General features: G+C 39.3%; 2 protein-coding genes and 1 long non-coding RNA gene across 3 annotated transcripts; all 3 read right to left on the bottom strand.

The window, feature by feature from the left end:
* Positions 1 to 1,791: 1,791 nt before the first annotated feature.
* Positions 1,792 to 2,861, bottom strand: LOC124285792. Its single transcript, XR_006900889.1, has 3 exons — positions 2,725 to 2,861; positions 2,226 to 2,334; positions 1,792 to 1,941 (listed from the first exon to the last, which is right to left on the bottom strand). It is a non-coding gene; the product is annotated as an uncharacterized LOC124285792 (long non-coding RNA).
* A 166-nt stretch (positions 2,862 to 3,027) lies between these two features.
* LOC124285757 (putative nuclease HARBI1) lies at positions 3,028 to 3,570 on the bottom strand. Its single transcript, XM_046722030.1, has one exon. The coding sequence runs from the start codon at positions 3,568 to 3,570 to the stop codon at positions 3,028 to 3,030; it is 543 nt and encodes a 180-aa protein (XP_046577986.1).
* Positions 3,571 to 7,523: 3,953 nt separating this feature from the next.
* LOC124285756 (sushi, von Willebrand factor type A, EGF and pentraxin domain-containing protein 1-like) lies at positions 7,524 to 18,901 on the bottom strand. Its single transcript, XM_046722029.1, has 7 exons — positions 18,838 to 18,901; positions 18,211 to 18,399; positions 17,460 to 17,576; positions 15,645 to 15,833; positions 14,966 to 15,091; positions 14,418 to 14,606; positions 7,524 to 7,732 (listed from the first exon to the last, which is right to left on the bottom strand). The coding sequence occupies exons 1-7, from the start codon at positions 18,899 to 18,901 to the stop codon at positions 7,524 to 7,526; spliced, it is 1,083 nt and encodes a 360-aa protein (XP_046577985.1).
* Between the last annotated feature and the right edge of the window lie 1,085 nt (positions 18,902 to 19,986).

The raw sequence follows: 19,986 nt of genomic DNA, 5'->3' as shown, positions 1-19,986 counted from the left end.
TAATCAACATGGATACATACAAACAAATACATCACAATAACATAAAAAGATATACAACAGCATTGTATCTTACAGTATAATAACATGTGCACATTATTTCTACTCTTTATATATACATTTCACTGGATAAGGAGAGCCTGTTTGCAGCAATGCCTCCAGTGCAGACAGTGCAGACGGCGCAGCCCACATACAGTATGCAGACGCAGGACTTCCAGCCTGTACAAAATCCATCACTGCCTTGCCCGGATCAAGATAGGAACCATCAGGCCAGGTAACGCCAGCTGGAACTTGATGTCCTAGAAGCTCAGCTGCAGTATTAGACACTGAAGATAAAAAAAATTTAAAAATGAACTTTAAGCATGATATGTAGAACTTTTCATCAGATCATAAATCAACTCAAACATATAAATTATTGCTTAAGAAAACTTCCTTTGGCTTTTAGTATGGTAAGAAAAGGTTACAAAAAATACATTCTGACTAACGATAATGAAAAGAGTACTTACCTACATGCTTATCTCATTAACATTTTTATCAATTCTATCAATTATGATATGTGTTCATGACTTTTCACAAAAAGAGTATTACCAATTATTAAGTGTGGATGACATTTTTTCATAGGGCCTAAGGTATTTTCAAAGTACCCATTATTTCTCACCAGATGTTTACATGTACATAGGTATGCGTAGATATACAGTATTGTTTCATAGTGCATATGAAACATGGCTTGTGCACGTTTGACTGCATCTGGTAGCATGCAAGAAATAAGTCCTTACTCACATTACCCATTATTTTCCAGCAGGTGTTTACAAGTACATAGCTATGTGTAGATACATAATATTGTTCACGTTGTACATGAAAAACGGCTATTTTCAGGTGTTAAATCAATGTATCCTTTACCCAACTTTCCTAACCATTTAGCCAACTCTTTCCATGCTTTGATTGATTGCGTACAATTACGTAATAAATGTATAACAATCTCAGGCACCTATTTACAAATTGAACACACAGGTGAATCAATGTATCCAGTCTTATGCACGTGATTATAAGTTGTCAAAATATTCTGAATTATCTTGTATTGAAACCAGTTTAGATTAACATTTTGAGTACATCGATTAGCCATCAAATTATATTTTCCAATTTATTCTGTTGGAAGTCTCAAACAAATATTTCTTCCCATTTTTATTGGCCATTTGTTTTATAAAACATATTTAACATAGTGTTTTGTGAAACTGTTTACTACAAGTTATTTTGGAGATACTTGGATTATGGGTCCTTGATTGCATTGCTCATACCTATGCCAGTTTAGAAAATGTTAATTACAGTTAAAATTGCTTGTTGGGATAGGTGCCGGATTAGAAAATGTTTTAATGATCATAATATCGTTGTAAAATGGTAGGACCAAATTTGTATGCCCGTTTTGACAGTGTGCCGGATTAGACAGGTGCTGATGTTGGCTGGTTTCACTGTATTACAAGGTAAAATAGGGCAGGCAATTATGTTTTCCACATGTTTAAAAGTGAATTTTCTCCTTTTTATATTGATTTACACTATCTTAATGAAATTTTGAATACATATGGAGCAACTAATGAACTGTTACTTTTTGATTTTCATAAATTGTTAAAAGTAAATTATACTGTTGATGCTTTTTTGAAAATTTCTTTTGTCATTAACTTGTATTTATTTATCTGTTGTCTGTTGAATTGAACACAATAAAATTGGTTGTTCAAATAAAATACTTTCTTTCTCATTGCATCTAAGATTATCCCTTTCAATTTAGAAGTGAGCGTTGACAAACTGCTGTCGGTATCGGAGACCATTCCCAGCTGGTTGGACGATTGGCAAGTTGAAGCCATTGTTGCCTGGTAGTGGAGGATTCCCTGGAGGCAGGCCAATGTTTCTGCCTTTGCAGATGTTGTGCAGCATAGCACAAACTGTTATAACCTGTTTAATGTGTTATATTACATTTGATATAGGATCTTACATTCTGAGGTACATTGTAAGGAATAGAAATTGCCTCTATATTTTTATTTTTATTTAACATTAGAATAAATTCTGTAGTTTTGGAAATAACTCAATCTCATTACATACATTTCACAGTTACCTTTGTGTAACAATACATGAAAGCATTTCCATTATAAATGATGATTCAAATATGATATTTCATATGATTAACAATATCACAATTTCTTCAATAACAATGGAGGTAAGACATTGAATTTACAAACCTTTGCCGCCTTTTGGGGTTTGAGACGAATTTCACCATGAAGAACGTGAAATCTTCTTTTCATCTGTCCTATGCCTCGTTCCACTACACATCTAGTTGCCTTGTGTGCACTGAAATATTTCATATTACTTTTAGAAATGTAGAAAAATCTGTGATATCATTTGATTTTTAATATAGTAAAAAAATTTAATTTGCAGGGAGGCTATATTTGATGTCAAACAATTTTTTTGTGTATATTTTTTATAATATTATCATTATTCAAATAGGTCAAATATCAAAGGTATAAACAAAATAAGAAACATACCTACGTTAATTTATCAAAGTAAAATTAATGAATGATAATCATTCACAAAGTAAATATTTTCAAGGGTTTTGATTTATTTTACACACAAATAAACATCAAAGTAATGTAGAGGTCTAGGAGTCTCAGACTTAAAATTGTTTAACAATATTATTATAATATTATATACTATATACATGATAATTAATTATATATATACTTGCATTATTTTTATAAGGATTTGTTACGTTCCAGTATAATACAATGTTTTTAGGTATCCCGTTTGCCAAGGGAAGTCACACTCATTCTTCATGTTACAAGTTTTCATAATATTTACCTGTTGTATCTTGTCTGTTGTCCAGCTTGTGGGTGAATAAATGGTGTCAAAGCCATCTGCGACACGGGTAACCACTGTCTCCAAGCAAATGGCAACCATAAGTTATGATTCCATGTTCAAACGATAATCTCACACCACTTTCGTTCAGGATACGTGCGTCATGTGTAGCACCCGGCCATTTCGCAACTATGTCGGAGATTCTGTCGTCGTAATCAAAACCACCTGAACATTCAACGAATGGAAGTTCTTCCTGTTAACATATTCATTCTCATGCTCGGTTGGTGCAATTATCTTCACATGGGTGCCGTCTATAACCCCTACGACACCCGGGAATCCACCAATGGCATGAAACTGGCGTTGATGGCGTTGATGGCGACAATTTATAGGCATTCTCATGAAACGGCCAATAAGTTGTGGTTTACAAAAGGCATTTAAAGTCTCTGTGATGACATTGCTAACTGAGGGTTGACTTATTCCAAAGTCTTCTCCGTTGCAAAGTTGCATTTTTCCTGTGGCAAGGTACCGAAGGGTAATTGCAACTTTGCTGTCAGCGTCTATGGCCATATTCCGCTTGGTTGGAGACGTTAGCTTATTTCTCACCAAATCGGTCACAAACCTCATGCCACCACTGTCCAGGCGGTACCGAGATATCAATTCAGTATCATTATACTCATTAAATACATCTTTTCGTGGTCGAAAAACTCTCAGGTGGTGACGCTGAGCAGCCATCTTTTCTCAGGTAAGAAAATTCTTAACTTGCTAGGAGTACATGCTGAGGACTCCTAACTTTTTGTAAAGTTAAGAGTAATTCTAAGAGTAAAATCACTTTATTAATATGACTTAAGAAAAATCTTACATTTAAGATTAACAAGAAGACAAAGTCATCAATATGACCCGCAATGGCAAAATACTCTTCATGATTATGTCTACGAGTTATGATTATGTCAAATATTTAGGTGTGTATATAGAAAAGTGGAAGGAGAGTATTGAAATGTTTTTAAAGTTCAGCTCCAGAAAGGAGCACTATCACCAATTTCGATCAGTCTATGTCAAACTTGTTGCCATGGAAATGCAAAAAGAAATTTATTCAGAATTCCCAAACTACCAAAAAGGAACCAGTACACCACCAGACCAATATATGTGTCAAGTTTGGTGAAGAAATAGTGAACGGTTTTAGAGTTTAGCTCCGGAAAAGAGCACTACCACCAATTTCAGGCTAAGTCAAACTTGTTGCCACGGAAAAGCCAAAAATATTTTATTCAGAATTCCAAAAGTACCAAAAGGCACCAGTACACCACCAGATCTATCTATGTGCCAAGTTTGGTGAAGAAATAGTAAACGGTTTTAGAGTTCTGCTCCGAAAAGAGCACTACCACCAATTTCAGGCTAAGTCAAACTAGTTGCCATGGAAACGCCAAAAATATTTTATTCAGAACTCCAAAACTACCAAAAGGCACCAGTACACCACCAGACCTATCTATGTGCCAAGTTTGGTGAAGAAATAGTGAACGGTTTTAGAGTTCAGCTCCGGAAAAGAGCACAACCACCAATTTCAGGCTAAGTCAAACTTGTTGCCATGGAAATGCCAAAAATATTCTATTCAGAATTCCAAAACTACCAAAAGGCACCAGTACACCACCAGATCTATCTATGTGCCAAGTTTGGTGAAGAAACATTGAACGGTTTTAGAGTTCTGCTCCGGAAAAGACAAATGTTCACGGACGGACGGACGGACGGACGCACGCACGCACACACGCACTCACGTACGGAGTCTATTTTAATATCCCCCGCAAAACGCGTTGCGGGGGATCAAAATTGATTTATTCTTAGAATTAACCAGAGTTAAGAATTATTTTTCACTCTTAGAATCTTTATTAATACGGCTCCAGGTTAGCGGAACGTTGGACACTACGCAAGCACGATGAATAACTAATAGTGAGGATATCAGGTTTGGGGAACGTTGGACACAACACAAGCACCATGATTAACTAATAGTGAGGATATCAGGTTTGGGGAACGTTGGACACTACGCAAGCAACATGAATAACTAATAGTGAGGATATCAGGTTTGGGGAACGCTGGACACAACACAAGCACGATGAATAAGTAATAGTGAAGATATCAGGTTTGGGGAACATTGGACACAACACAAGCACCATGAATAACTAATAGTGAGGATATCAGGTTTGGCGAACATTGGACACAACACAAGCACGATGAATAAGTAATAGTGAGGATATCAGGTTCGTGGAACGTTGGACACAACACAAGCACCATGAATAACTAAGAGTGAAGATATCAGGTTTGGGGAACGTTGGACACAACACAAGCACCATGAATAACTAAGAGTGAAGATATCAGGTTTGGGGAACGTTGGACACAACACGAGCACCTTTTTCGTTTTCACACAATTATATGCGAGCTGCATGAAAAAGTTAGTTAACAAAAGCTGAAGTCGAATTTACGAAATGCAATTGATATTTACTTTCACTAAATATGAACGTTGTCAACGAACCGATCAGAGGATGTTTGTAGCAACGATTGCAACTTATTTCGACCAAAGCAGTGTTAATAATTAAGTCAATCAAAATTGATGCATGTACGATTGATATCAAAATAACTCTTATCGTCAATACCTCACAACCAGGTACATTTGTGCCAAGCACATTGTGTTACAATATGGGTACAATCATTCTCTTCCCACAGAGATTGCTTGTCATATCTTCCTACGAACCTCTGTTCTAATACGGCCATATTTCCCGGTTCTCGTAAAATCCCCTAGCGGCAAAAAAGTCGCAATACGAATTATCTCCCTTCTTTCTATCCAATCAGAAAACGTGTTACATCGACTTAGATCCAACTTGACTAATCCAAGCAAATGTGGGGCCACAAATATCCCTCTTCTGCCGGGGACTTGTGTTGTTGTGACACACAAAAGATTTAATGGCTAGCTTGTCCGTTGTCAGTGGAGACTCCATTGACCCGCCATTACATGAGTGAGTTCCGTCTAGGCGAAACGTTTGCGCATCGCGCAGGGGAAGAGGTTCCAGTTTTCCCGAAGCATACGGAAATTACCGAGGTCTTGCAAATGGTCACTTGTGAAACAACGTCGCTGATTGCACAACTAAATCTCATTGCAACCAATCACGAATCCTGATCATTCGCACCATGAAAGGGTCGTATTAGAACAGAGGTTCGTAGGAAGATATGACAAGTAACCTCTGTGGGAAGAGAATGGGGTACAATGGGTATGTCCTCGTCATGGTATGACCAGCGCTGAGGGGATGTATGACAAAATATGACTCAGCAACCAGGTTCTTAATGCTAACGTTCGTTATAATGTTTTTGTTTGCCACTGTTCTTCATGACCCTGAGGAGAGGAGTATAGGCCAGTAAGCGTTCCTTGGTATTGGGACTGCTCGCAGTGTGGACAAGCTCTTCAGTTACATGGCAATAGGCGGAAATTTCAAAGGGAGACAACTTCTAAAACCGGAAACGCGGAAACTAATGGCCCTCATTTTTTATAAACCGCTCAGGATCTAGTACTTTCCACAGTCGTTGCGGAGTGGGGCAGAGGTGTAGGATTCTGTGAACTCCCTCACTTCAAGTTTAAGGTGGGTGCAGAATATATGATTTAATAAGACGATGGGGTATACCTTACAACAGGCATCCTTTTGAACTTCATTCCTACAGAAAAGAAACCTAGCTGACACACCCTGTCACGTATTATACTGGTTTTTCGTCGGTATTCGTTGTGCGCCCGAAAAATATGGTCTTGTGTTCGATTCCCAGATGCGCCCTAAGCATATAAATATTCAAGGGTTTGTTAGCGCCGAACCTATGCTCGTTGGTTTTGCCAAAGAAGGGAACGTCCAAGAACTGATTCATTAAGTCTCTCCTCACACACCAAGTTGATGCTTACAGGTGCAATAGGAAACCTGCTTGATGTTGTCCATAACTTCACCTCAAAACTTTTTCTTCCTTCACCCACTTAAACTCTCAAAAGAACCGTAATGTATTTGAGCAGCAAACATAAACCGTGGAGACCAAGGAATAACCAGTCTCCATTACCTGCCGAAACAGATTCAAGGCAAAAGGGTAGTGGAAGTTACAAGTATATTAATGGATTACTGAAAATATGCGATGACAACTGGTGTAAAAGGGTAATCAGGTGTAAGCATGCGAACATTTCATATCATAAACACACGTCATATTCCGTCAAATTTCGATACAAATCAACGTGTTTGTTCATGAAAATCCGAATTCATTCACCCACTTATATTTCGAAATGTGCAATGTATGTTTTCAGCAATATTCGCCTGATTTTACTGAATCCGCATCACGTTTTAGATCGTTATGTACGCTCCCCATGCATGACAGATAAACTAGCATATATCTGAGGTGTGAAATAAATTCTTAAGTCTAATATTCGCATCTCCTCGTTCTTCCAATCTGGCCTGAAAACTAATGAACCTCATCTGTTAAGATTCACTTGATATCATTGTGAATGTGCGCTTCGAGCATGCATTGTGCATGGGATAATGTGCGGATGATTAAAAGTGATGCTGATGCTGATGACGACGACGGTGTTGATGTTGATGGTGATTATGATGATGAATGTGATACAGATGATGACGACGACAATGATGTTGATGGTTATGACGATGCTGCTATTGCTCTTGCTACTCCTGCTGCTGCTTCTGATGATGATGATGATGAGTGTCAGCATTTTCCAGGGCCAGAAGGTTATCGGCAACGCAGGCTATGGTGGTCAGGTCGGTTATTGTGACCCTGTCAACCAGCTCTCCGTGGTGTACATCACTAACCACGCCTCCCCACACGGACTGTGGGACGACCCTCGGTACCTCGACCTGGAGGCTGCCTTGTATGACTGTTTGGACCATAACATACAAGGAGAAATCCTGTAGTTTCTTATATCATAACAGTGAGATGTTATATACCTGTGTGAAAGTCCAGGGGCGGATACAGCTTGTTGAGAAGTTGGAGGTGTGCGGGTGTCCTTTAATAAACCTTCCGCCTATTAAGTCGTTGTGTGCAACTCAAACAAGTAGAGACCCAGAAGCTGTTGCTATGTAGGGAATGTTTGGTTGTTTGTTGTAATATATGTAAATACCACTATGTGCGTTTTTTATGGAAACACGTAAAATATATTATCCAATTGTTGATGGGGTTTGAATTAGTGCATGGTTAATGCATTAACAGCTCTTCACCTCAGATATCATTGAAATAAGTTGGAGGTATTTTTTGTCAGAACAATGTTTCCTAAACATCTGTATATTAAGCATAATGACTATCAACATAATCACTTAAAGAATAGACGTTCTTATAATTTCCATCCTGGTTGACATATGCAGAAAAATGATGTTTTCTAGAATTCTATATGTTTTATGACCTTTCAACGTTATCTTTGTTAGATGTATATTTGTTACATCGTATACTGTCTTTGATGTTTTGTAACTGGTGTGTCCGTTGCTGGCTGCAAGACATCTGGAGACCTCGATGGGTTATGAAAAAAGAAGCCCAGTATTGCTTGTGGTAACAGGCAGCGTAATGAATCTGATGGCCTAGGGCCTCCTTTCACAAAGCACTAAGGTGATTGTAAGACTGAGTAAACCTTAGTGCAATGTTAAAGAAAGGGAGTTAAGGTTAACCTCAGAAATGGTTGCTTCGTGAAAGGAGCCCCATGACTACTGGTTTTATGTTCAAGATTTTAGTTCATTGTAAACAGGGTTTTACATACTATCAAAATGTATACTGCAAGCGGCAGGGAATAGAAAACAGTTCCTGTTCGTCATAAACGTAACTGAAAAGGAAGTAGGTATCGACTATTGCTCGAAATGAAGAAAAAGTTGACTATTGCAAAGTTGAAGTCACCCCCTTTTCATACAGCCTTGCGAAGAGAGTTTTATCAATCTGAAGCTTTATGCACAGATATGAAACACACGTTGAAGTTGAGGTGGGCATGTTACTGGAAGGGAATCGGTTATTTGGTGGTTATTGGACGATATTAGATCATTGATATATGTTAAAATTCAAGGCCAAATTATTTTGTTTTAATTGTGACAGCCCGAGCAGAAATTCAGATTAGTATGAAGAGAGAAACAGATCCGCAAGTAGGGGAGCCCAATGTCCAAATGTCCATTACCCCCTTAATTTGACAGAGATGTAATCAGTGAGGAAGTCAAGCAATTCACATACTGTTTTCATTTTTACATAAACCTTATCGTGTCTGAACTGCAGTAGGTGGCGTATAGTTGCCTTGTTTAAATGTCAGATCAGAACCATATAGCCGCAGGAATTCCTGAAAGAGACTATGGCCAAACCTTGGTCCCTACACTGTAAGTCAGTATCCCTTTGATGACTGTCACGTTATGCTCCCCGGACCATTGCCCTGCCCCTCCAAATCGACCAGGTCTCATGAATATGCATGACGTACACCCTTCGACACAACCACACCCTTTTATCGGCAAGCGCAGAGTAACAGTGTGACTGGTCACTGAAGACAAAACTGTTCCCCAGCCTCTGGTTGAATCGTGTGTACCTACGGACCAATGTTAAACGTTGAGCACGGTGAAAATGTGCCAGGATGGGTGTTGCGTATGGTCGTCCAGGTCGGACAGCTGCGGTGCACAGTCGGTTCCTGATGGTGTCTGCTGACACTACCTCTGAATCACTGTCTGCTAGTGGAGGTACAGTCACAAATCTGTAGCGGAGATGACATTTTTCACACCACATTTTTCTCGTCTGTCGTTCAGACATAGTTAATTAGTAGCTGAATACATATCCATGCAAACTGTAGAGGTACCATACATCCCCGTGATCCCTAGAATGAGGTTCTACGTTTAGTTGCTGGTTGTGTGTATATATAGCGACTAATAATATCTTGAACATGGTGTTCCAGAGAGCCATTCCAAGGATCAGCCGGGGCTGTGCTCTGCGTAGGTACAATTAAAGCGCGCCCATCTTACAGAAAATTCCCATTCACCAATCGACCCGTGAAGATGCGGGTTAGATTTGGACTAACGTGATCGGGTGGTCAGGCTCGCTGACGTGGTTGACACGTGTCATTGTATCCCAATTGCGTAGATCGATGCTCATGCTGTTGATCACTGGATTGTCTGGACTGGATTGGTGGACTCGATTATTTACAGATCGCCGCCATATAGCTGGAATATTGTTGAGTTCGACATTAAACAACAAACTAAAAACAAAATGACAGTGCTTCTCAATCGAGGTAACATCATTTTGAAGAGCGTAGATCATCTCGCACAATATGTTATTAATGTGAGAGTCGGGTAATAGACAGAATTGTTCCTAGATCGATGCTCATGGTGTTGATCACTGGATTGTCTGGCCCAGACTCGTTTATTTACAGACCTTCGCCATATAGCTGGAATATTGCTGAATGCGGCAACTATCGATCAATCAGTTGTAGACGACGGAAGTTGAGCTTTATCAGTCCAGTAATTACAAGCTAGTAAATGCAATCAATAAACAACGACAATCAAACAGGCCAAACCCTTTGGATCATCATTTCATTTTTATTTAAACATTTCTGATCCTACCCGCCGTGTATTTTGAAAAGCCACGTCCCATGATTTCGAACGTAAGTTGAAATTCTCAAATGGATGACCGTGTACTTATGTTCACACGATATGACTTCTCTCTCCCCTACTGTATTCCCTTTACCCACCTGTACTATATTGCCGTGAAACTTGATCCAGAAGCTTCTAAACTCCTTACAGGAAACGATATTTTTTTCTTTTATTTGATAACAAGGGTAAATCTTCCAGTAAGTATTATCCCCACCCCCAATGATTATTTTGTCCTTTAAATTCTTACGACTCGTGTATTTGTCGTAGTTGAAAATGGCATTATAGCAGGTTTTGACTTGGAAGATGAGTGTTGAATCTGCAAATATTTGCTTCAGCTCCTCTTCTGTAAACTCAGTGTATTTCCAACCTCCGCCATTATCTTTGGACCCCTGAAATATTGCTGAAAGTTATACTCAACAGTTTAAAGGGGTACAGACGACGACAATTGTTAGTACTGTGTTCATATTTTAGGCGTAATTACTTACCACATGAATTGTACAAAACTATAGACATGATCCAGAACAATGTCTTAGGTCAATGCCACACAATTTAAAAATATTTTGATTTCGTTATATTCTTTATCAGTTCATGACAAATCGAAGCTTTTCCCAGTTGGGTAACAATTAATCAAATTCCTGCCATAGTAGAGGTTTGTGTCGAATGTCAATGTTACATAAAGGTCATAATTTATATGTTGTCTTTATTATAAACTATTAGAATAGGGTAAAGATAAAGAGGAAGAATTAATGTCTTATTTGTAACGGTCTTGCTTGGGTTAGTTCAGTATATACGCGTGTCGGTCAAAAAGTAGTTGGCCTCACTATATTCTCGATGTCCAGTGTTTGAAAAACTTCCATTGTATTTTGAAGGAATCATTAGCAAAGCCATATCCAAAATTTCACAAAAATATGTTCTGTATTGGATGACTTCCCGTCATAATCAACAGATTTTAGTCTTTTAAAAACATTGTGTCCAGATATTCAAGCTGGCCTTGCAGACAATATATTAAGAGCTGACACTTGTGTGACCATTCAGTATTTAGTTTGTACCGTTGGCATCATGTATGTATAAGTGAAGGGGGAGTGACTTTAACACGCGATTGTAGTTTCAAATTGCTATTTTATGCACTTTAATATCTAAGCTTGATTTTAGAGGACTTCGACCTAACACACAAAATGTTTCTTGCATATTTTGTTTCTTGCATATATTGCTGGAATATTGCTAAAGGCGGTGTAAAACCCAACTCACTCACTAACATCACCCATATTTATAACACGGACGTCCTTATAGTACACACGTACACACACGAAGTAAGAGTGAGTGAGTTAAAATTTAAAGTCACATCGGCATATATTTCAGCCATATAGGGACTACGAAAGATATCTATCAATAAAGGCCCCCTCAAATAAAATACATACCTGTCAATGAAAGATAGTAAAATAACTAGATATCACAGAATTTCTTTTAAAACTAGCACGTAACCATAAACATATGTGACTTTAAACAACAATACAATATAAAAACGTGTGGTGATGTGGTGATTTCAGTCAAATAATTAAGACTTCCCCAGTTCCATTGGGCTGCTTTGAATGTAATATTTAGAATATGTGTAGTCATAAAGATTACCAGAAAACCTGATTTCTAATAAGCTGTGTTCCTGAAAGTAAGTGGTGCATCTATGAACTAAAAATTCAATGTGTATGAAAAGATACTACAATAATTGATATGAACAGATGTGGTTTGCCGCTTTTGAAATACTGGTCACATTTTGAAACTGATAGAAATTGTATATTACTTGACATAAATGATATACAAGTATTGATATTAAAGGTCAATATTTAATCCTAAAAGTTGAACACATTCTAAACTTATCATAAGTTAAATGAACATGTGTAAATTTACAAAGAAATTATTAAGAGTCGTTTGACTATCTTTGAAATAAAGGCAAGGATTTTATGGATGTCAACCTTTATTGTGATGGACACGGCGTTTGAAATTATATTATTACTCCATCAGGTGAATAAAACAAGAGGGTAAAAGACAGCTATATATGTAGACTCTCCCAAAAAAGAAACGCATTATGAAAATAGCAATTTCATGTAGCAATGAATTAAAACGTGATTCATTTTACAAAAGGTTTTGCTCTGTTTATGAGTTCTATGGTGTTTATGTTTTGAAACATCACAACAAAACGCACCATCCGTAAAATACCCGTATTTAACAGCATGATTTTCAATTTCGGCGTGTAGTGTCACGGAATACACAATTCACATGCAATACACGTGAAAGTTGGGGATCAGATAGTCTCAATGATGGGTATAAAAAGTTGATCGCTGTCTGTCGATTATTCACTGTATTTGGAATATTGATGACGAACGCCAAATGCCACGTCTATGTGAAGCCAACCGTCATATCGCCATTGGTTTGCTTGAAGCTGGCCAGTCTTAACGTGCAGTTGCCCGACGCATAAATGTTCACCAAAGCACCATTTCACGGCTCTGGGAGAGATATCGCCGGCAGAATGCGGTAGCAGATGCCCCTCGTAGTGGGCGACCTCGAGCGACCACTGCGGCGCAGGATCGCTGCATCCGGGTACATCACCTGCGTCATCGAACAGCTATGGCGACCAGTACTGCTCGACAAATACCCGGATTGAAGAGGCTTTCTATACAGACCGTCAGAAACACGTTGAGAGAGGCAGGTTTACGTGCCAGAAGACCTTATTTTGGCCCTGTGCTTCGACAACAACATCATCGACATCGAGGTCAATGGTGCACCAACGTTCAGGCCTGGAACCTACCGAATTGGCGTAGAATCTTGTTCAGTGATGAATCCCGATTTCTACTGGAACGACGCGATGGAAGAATGCGGGTGTACAAACGTCGACGTAAACGTTTCGCCGACGCTTGCGTTCCTCAGGTGGACAGATTCGGTCGGGACAGTGTTATGATGTGGGGAGCGATCACCTGCCGTAGGAGAAGTGATTTGGTGATGATCCAGGGCAACCTGACAGCTCAACGGTACTGTGACGAAATCCTACGCCCACACCTCCTTCCAATCATTGATCGCCAGAGGGAGTTGTTTCAACAGGACAATGCCAGGCCCCACACAGCACGTCACACTCAATGTGCTCCCCTGGCCCTAATGATCACCGGACTTAAACCCAATCGAACATCTGTGGGATACCCTGGACAGACAGGTGCGACGCTGCAACCCTCAGCCCCCGACACTTCAGCAACTCGCACAGGCACTACAGGCAGAGTGGGCTGCGATTGGGCAACACGAGATTCTGAGACTTATTCGTTCGATGCCGAGGCGATGCCGTGCAGTTGTGGATGCCCACGGTGGTCACTTGAGGTATTGACTTCAGCGCCACCACACATCTCCATGTGACACTCAAACTGACTTTCCTCGAGTTGGTGCCAAAGACGGATAAGTCTGCATTCCCAGTGTGCAATTTCGCTATATTTCATTCACTCATAAAGTTTACAAGATGTTTCAAAATAAACATAAAAATACAGTTGAAATTCCTATATGCGTTTCTTTTTTGGGAGAGTATATATGTGAAAACACCAACAGTTAACAGATAACAAGGGAAACCAGAAGATAATTGGCACTAAATGGTAGATGGACAAGTGGAAGCCAAGGATTGTTAATCCAGGCATGATTGATGAGGTAACAATGGCGCAAGACTTGCTTCATTTAGGGGCTTTAGCGTTGGAGAGAGGGCTTGGCAGCAGGGAAAATAATGTGGTTCAGGGACTGTGAGACAGACTATAGGTAGCCAAACATTTGTAATTATATGCTTTCAACATATCTCATTATGTAATCCTGGTCATCAGTTTCACGCACGCACGCACACACGCATATCCCGCCGTTTACGAAGATCTGAGGATAAATATGGGAACACTGCAATAAAGTTGTTTATACACAATTGCTGCTTCTTCTCATCATACTCACCTGAACACGAGAGATTTGGCGGACTCCAACGGAGGCTCTTGAGGCATCTGGCTTTACCGATTTTCCTACCAGTAGATTTGTCACGGTAACCACGGTGACACGTGTACTTCCTGGAACACCCAACATTCCTGTTTCCCCTACTGACGTCGGCATTTTGAACAGTTGGAAGCTTGCTAGGACAGCGAAGCGCTGGAATAAATTCATTAGAATCGGACGAAATGATGAGTCAGACACATGAAATCCGTACAGTCTAATTAGGCTCTCCAACTGACTGAGGATTGACACAATGATATTCTGATTCATGTGCATTATGAAACAGAAGCAAGAAGGAGAGCACCTCTGGTGCCCATGATATGTCAAAGATATTATCAATAAGGAAGTAATCCATTTCACTGACTGGCTTCTCAGTCAACTTCCGATTGCATTTGCTTTAATAAAGTTGTTTATACACAATTGCTGCTTCTTCTCATCATACTCACCTGAACAGGAAAGATTTGGCCAACTCCAACGGAGGCTCTGGAGGCATCTGACTTTAGCGCTTTTCTTACCAGTAGATTTGTCACCATAACTGCGGTAACACATGTACGTCCTGGAACTCCCAACAGTCCTGCTTCCCCTACTGCTATTGACGTAGGCATTTATAACAGTTGGGAGCTTGCTAGGACAGCTTTCCGCTGGAATAAATTCATTAGAATCGGACGTAATGATGAGTCAGACACATGAAATCCGTACATTCTAAATAGGCTCTCCAACTGACTGTGGGTTGACACAATGATATTGTGATTCATGTGCATTATGAAACAGAAGCAAGAAGGAGAGCACCTCTGGTGCCCATGGAGATGCCTACTTCCTGTCATGATATGTCAAAGATATTATCAATAAGGAAGTAATCCATTTCACTGACTGGCTCCTCAGTCAACTTCCGATTGCATTTTCTTTTAGTTTTTACTAAAAGTTCTGAACCTCTATCAATCATTCTCCATTCATGACATTTGTTGCTTAACTTATTACATAGCTGTGTCAATTATTCTGTTGACAGATTTTCGTGTGCATTGTAATTAAATTGCAAAACATATACCAACTGAAAACAGAAAAAGGGAATGTCTTCCTCTACTCGTATTTCGGATTTCTTTTTATCGCGCCGTGGACGAAGATCTGAGGATAGATAAAGGAACACTGAAATAAAGTGGTTTTGACACAACTGCTTCTACTTCTTAAAATACCCACCTGAACAGGAGCGATTTGGCGGACTCCAACGGAGGCTCTGAAGGCATCTGGTTTGGGTGATGTTTAGACCATTAGATTTGTCACGGTAACCACGGTGACACGTGTACTTCCTGGAACTCCCAACAGTCCGGCTTCCTCTACTGACGTCGGCATTTTGAACAGTTGGAAGCTTGCTTGGACAACGTTCCGCTGGAATAGGAACATTGGCCATCGGACACATGTAAATGGTACAGTCTAAATTGGTGCTGACACTTTCCAACGGAGTGAGGGTTGATCAAATAAAAGTTAAGCAGTTTTAAGTCCACATAGTGAAATAGGTCATTATTTCATATATCACTGTTAGTTAATCAAGCACAAGAAAATCAATCTCCTTACAATGAATGCACAGTGCCATTTTGAACGTACTCAAATATAGCATATGTTATGTAATAATAATAATAATAATGTGTCCATTTATATAGCGCCAAACTCCACACTAGGTATGCTCATAGCGCTAACAATCAAGGCCATTATTACCCCGGATAACCCAAGCTGCCTCTTAGGCGCTAGAAGGTTATAGTCATATGACTTTTTATGTGTGGGTGTGAAACCAGTTTTGGACTGAACAATACGAAAGAACTAGAATCTTTACTTTCCTAAGGAAGTGTAATTCCAATTACATCACATGTTATATCCATACAATGCATATGAAATGAAGCAGAAATATATATATATCCTTCCATTTATGATTATACTGTAAAATGACAAGAGTCTGGATATCAGCTATCGGGGAGGCTTTGTTAATATTAACTGCAAATAATATGCTCATTATTCTAAAGTTCTACAAAATATGCGCAAATGTGTTCTACAAACAAAACATAACAAACTTTACGAAATTCATATAGCAATGCCGAATATGCCACCTTTTGCATTTCTACTGTAATTTTGCATTTCTGATTGTACTGACCTAAACATTTGAGAGTTGCACGACTCCAAGTGAGATTTCCAAGGCAAACGCTATTTGCAGTCCCCTTCTTTGTTGACATATCACGATAACCTATGTGACACGTGTATGTCCGGATACTACCAACAAGCTGACTTCCGTCACTGACGTCGGCGTTTTTGAGATGTGGAGGTTGGCTAAGACAATTTGGAACTGGGACAAGAACACACGTTACATTACAGAAAATGCGCTGGCATAAATAATAGGAAATGAAAATACCAAATATAGAGCAAAACAAACCATACAAAGCTACAGAAAATATGATGAAAGATGAAGTTGAACGAGAATTATAGTGCTACGCCGAATATAGCCAGCTGTAGAGAATGGAGATTAAACATAAAATACTTCCAAACATACAGATACTATAGTCAAAAGGGCAGTTGTATTCAGCAGTGAAGGAGATCGGCTTGGAATAATGATACTGCTTTATATGTTAAAATTATCTTTCATGATCGAGTAGATTAAATTGGTGTTTTGAAAATGGTTAGATGCATTTGTAGAACAGTACACGCTTATACTTTTCGCAAATGGATCATCAATGATTTTCAGCAATCCATTCTTCAAAAATTCCCTTTATGCCAAACGAATTTTGTTTCTAAGGATAGAGCAGACTGAATTGTTATTCATACTGAATTTTGTAGATGGACTTTGATCACTTTTTCAAAATGAACACTGGTCTTGATGTCAAATATATATAACTATACGAAATCCATATTGCAATGCCAAATATGCACAGCTGTTTTATTTTTGATTGTACTGACCTAAACATTTGAGAGCTACACGACTCCAGGTTATATTTCCAAGGCACGTTGTGTTGGCGGTCGTCTCATTACTTGATGTATCGCGGTAACCATGGTGACACGTGTATGTCCGGATACTACCAACAAGCTGACTCCCGTCACTGACGTTGGCGTTTTTGACACGTGGAGGCTCGCTAAGACAACTTGGAACTGGGTCAGGAACACACGTAACATTACAGAAAGTGCACTGGTATAGATAATAGTAAATGAATATACCAAATATAGAGCTATACAAAATATACAAAGCTAAATACAATATACACAACCATGCAAAATAGATAAAGTTGAGCGAAAATTCGTAAAGTTGTGGCGAGAATATACTGCTACACCGAATATAGGCAGCTGTACAGAATGGAGATGGAAATATAAAATACACCCAAACTAACAGATATTGTAGAGAAACAACCAGATGTATCCTGTAGTTAAGAAGATCGGCTTGCAATACTGATACTGATTTATATGTTAAAATTATCTTTCGTGATCGAGAAATTGGTGTTTTGTAAAAGGTGAAAGGCATTTGTAGGACAGTACACGCTTATGCTTTTCGCAAATGGATCATCACTGAATTTCAGCGATTCATTCCTAAAATTTTCCCTTTATGCCAAACGGATTTTGTTTCTAAGGATAGAGCAGACTGAATTGTTATTCATACTGAATTTTGTAGATGGACTTTGATCACTTTTTCAAAATGAACACTGGTCATGATGTCAAATATATATAACTTTACGAAATCCATATTACAATGCCAAATATGCAAAGCTGTTTTATTTTTGATTGTACTGACCTAAGCATTTGAGAGCTACACGACTCCAGGTTATATTTCCAAGGCACGTGGTGTTGGCGGTCGTCTCATTACCAGAGGTATCGCGGTAACCATGGTGACACGTGTATGTCCGGATACTACCAACAAGCTGACTCCCGTCACTGACGTTGGCGTTTTTGAGAGGGGGAGGTTGGCTAAGACAACTTGGAACTGGGTCAGGAACACACGTAATATTACAGAAAGTGCACTGGTATACATAATAGTAAATGAATATACCAAATATGAGAACTATTTAGGATATGTAGACCTACACTATACACGGACATTCCAAATATATGAAAAAACCGTGAAGATTTGGGTTAGAATGTATCCATGATTGTCATAAGAGGCGATTAACGGGATCGGGTGGTGAGGCTCGCTGACTTGGTTGACACATGTCATCGGTTCCCAATTGCATAGTTCGGTGCTCATGCTGTTGATAATTGGATTGTCTGGTCCAGACTCGGTTATTTACAGTCCGCCGCCATATAGCTGGAATATTGCTGAGTGTGGCGTAAAACTAAACTCACCCACTCACTCGAACTACACAAACAATATTCACCAATGCAATAAATCCTGAACATTTCCTTCATCTTTTTCATTACTTACTTGAACAGTTGAGAGAAACGAGACTCCAAGAGAGGTTCTCAAGGCATGTGGTGTTGGCGGTCATCGTGTTTGTAGATGTGTCACGGTAGCCATGGTAACAAGTGTACCTGCGCACACATCCAACGACCTTACTTCCGGGACCGATGAAGGCATTATTGAGAGACGGGGGCTGCTTGAAACAACTGGGGACAATTGGCGTTTTGGCTGGAATTGTAACGGTGATCATTAGCCAAGTGTATCGGTAATAGTAATTTACATCACACACTGTAACAGTTTGTAGAAAGTAATCCGCAGCTAGTTCATTTATATAATAATATGTAAAAATAAATTGATTCAAAGAAGACTGTTAAAATATGAATTTGCGGGACGGTGGGGTAGCCCTCTGGTTAAAGCGTTCGCTCGTTGGAGCAGGGGGTTGGGGATGGAGTGTAGCCCATTGGTTAAAGCGTTCGCACGTCATGCCGATTACCCACGTGTGTACATTGTGTGAAACCCATTCCATGTGTCCGCCGCCGGGAATATTGCTTAAGTAAATTAACTCACTCTTGTTACAGGTGTTTTATGAACCACAAGACACATCCTTGAAATCAACAGTCTGAGCTATCATAGATGTGGTATTAGTTAGACTATCCAACTGGTACAAACGGACGCTTTTCGGGCATCGATAACAATCCCTAAATGTACCTTTATTATGATGTGGTGTAGCCAAGTTGAACAGCGCTCGCTCGTCACACCGAAGAAAGGGGTTCGATTGTAGGGGCATAATGTGTGAAGCCCGCTTTTGCTGAAATATTAGTTAAAGTGGCGTTAAACCACACTCACTCACTCCATCAATTATTATCATGTTTGTCCTTGAATACTTGGTTATTCTTAGGGAAAAGACCAGTTCTGGGTGCACAAAGGAGATTGTTAAGATACCCCCATAATGTGGGCCATAAATATTTCATTATAATAGTGTACACTCAACACAATTAGAAACACGACACCGCATTATTGGTTTAAATTGTGATAGTCTAATTCTGTTCAGTTTCTCATTGAGTCATAGATACGGCGATGACATACAGGCTGTTTTAACATGGTATTGGCGACGATGTAAAAACAAGTCATAAAGGGTGAAAACTGCTTAAAATACAATAATCACGTGCAGCG

This window comes from Haliotis rubra, unplaced genomic scaffold, assembly GCF_003918875.1.
Source record: "Haliotis rubra isolate DU_JTF1 unplaced genomic scaffold, ASM391887v1 Scf369, whole genome shotgun sequence".
NCBI classification, from domain to species: Eukaryota; Metazoa; Mollusca; class Gastropoda; order Lepetellida; family Haliotidae; genus Haliotis; species Haliotis rubra.
This window is presented reverse-complemented; position numbering and strand designations above follow the sequence as displayed.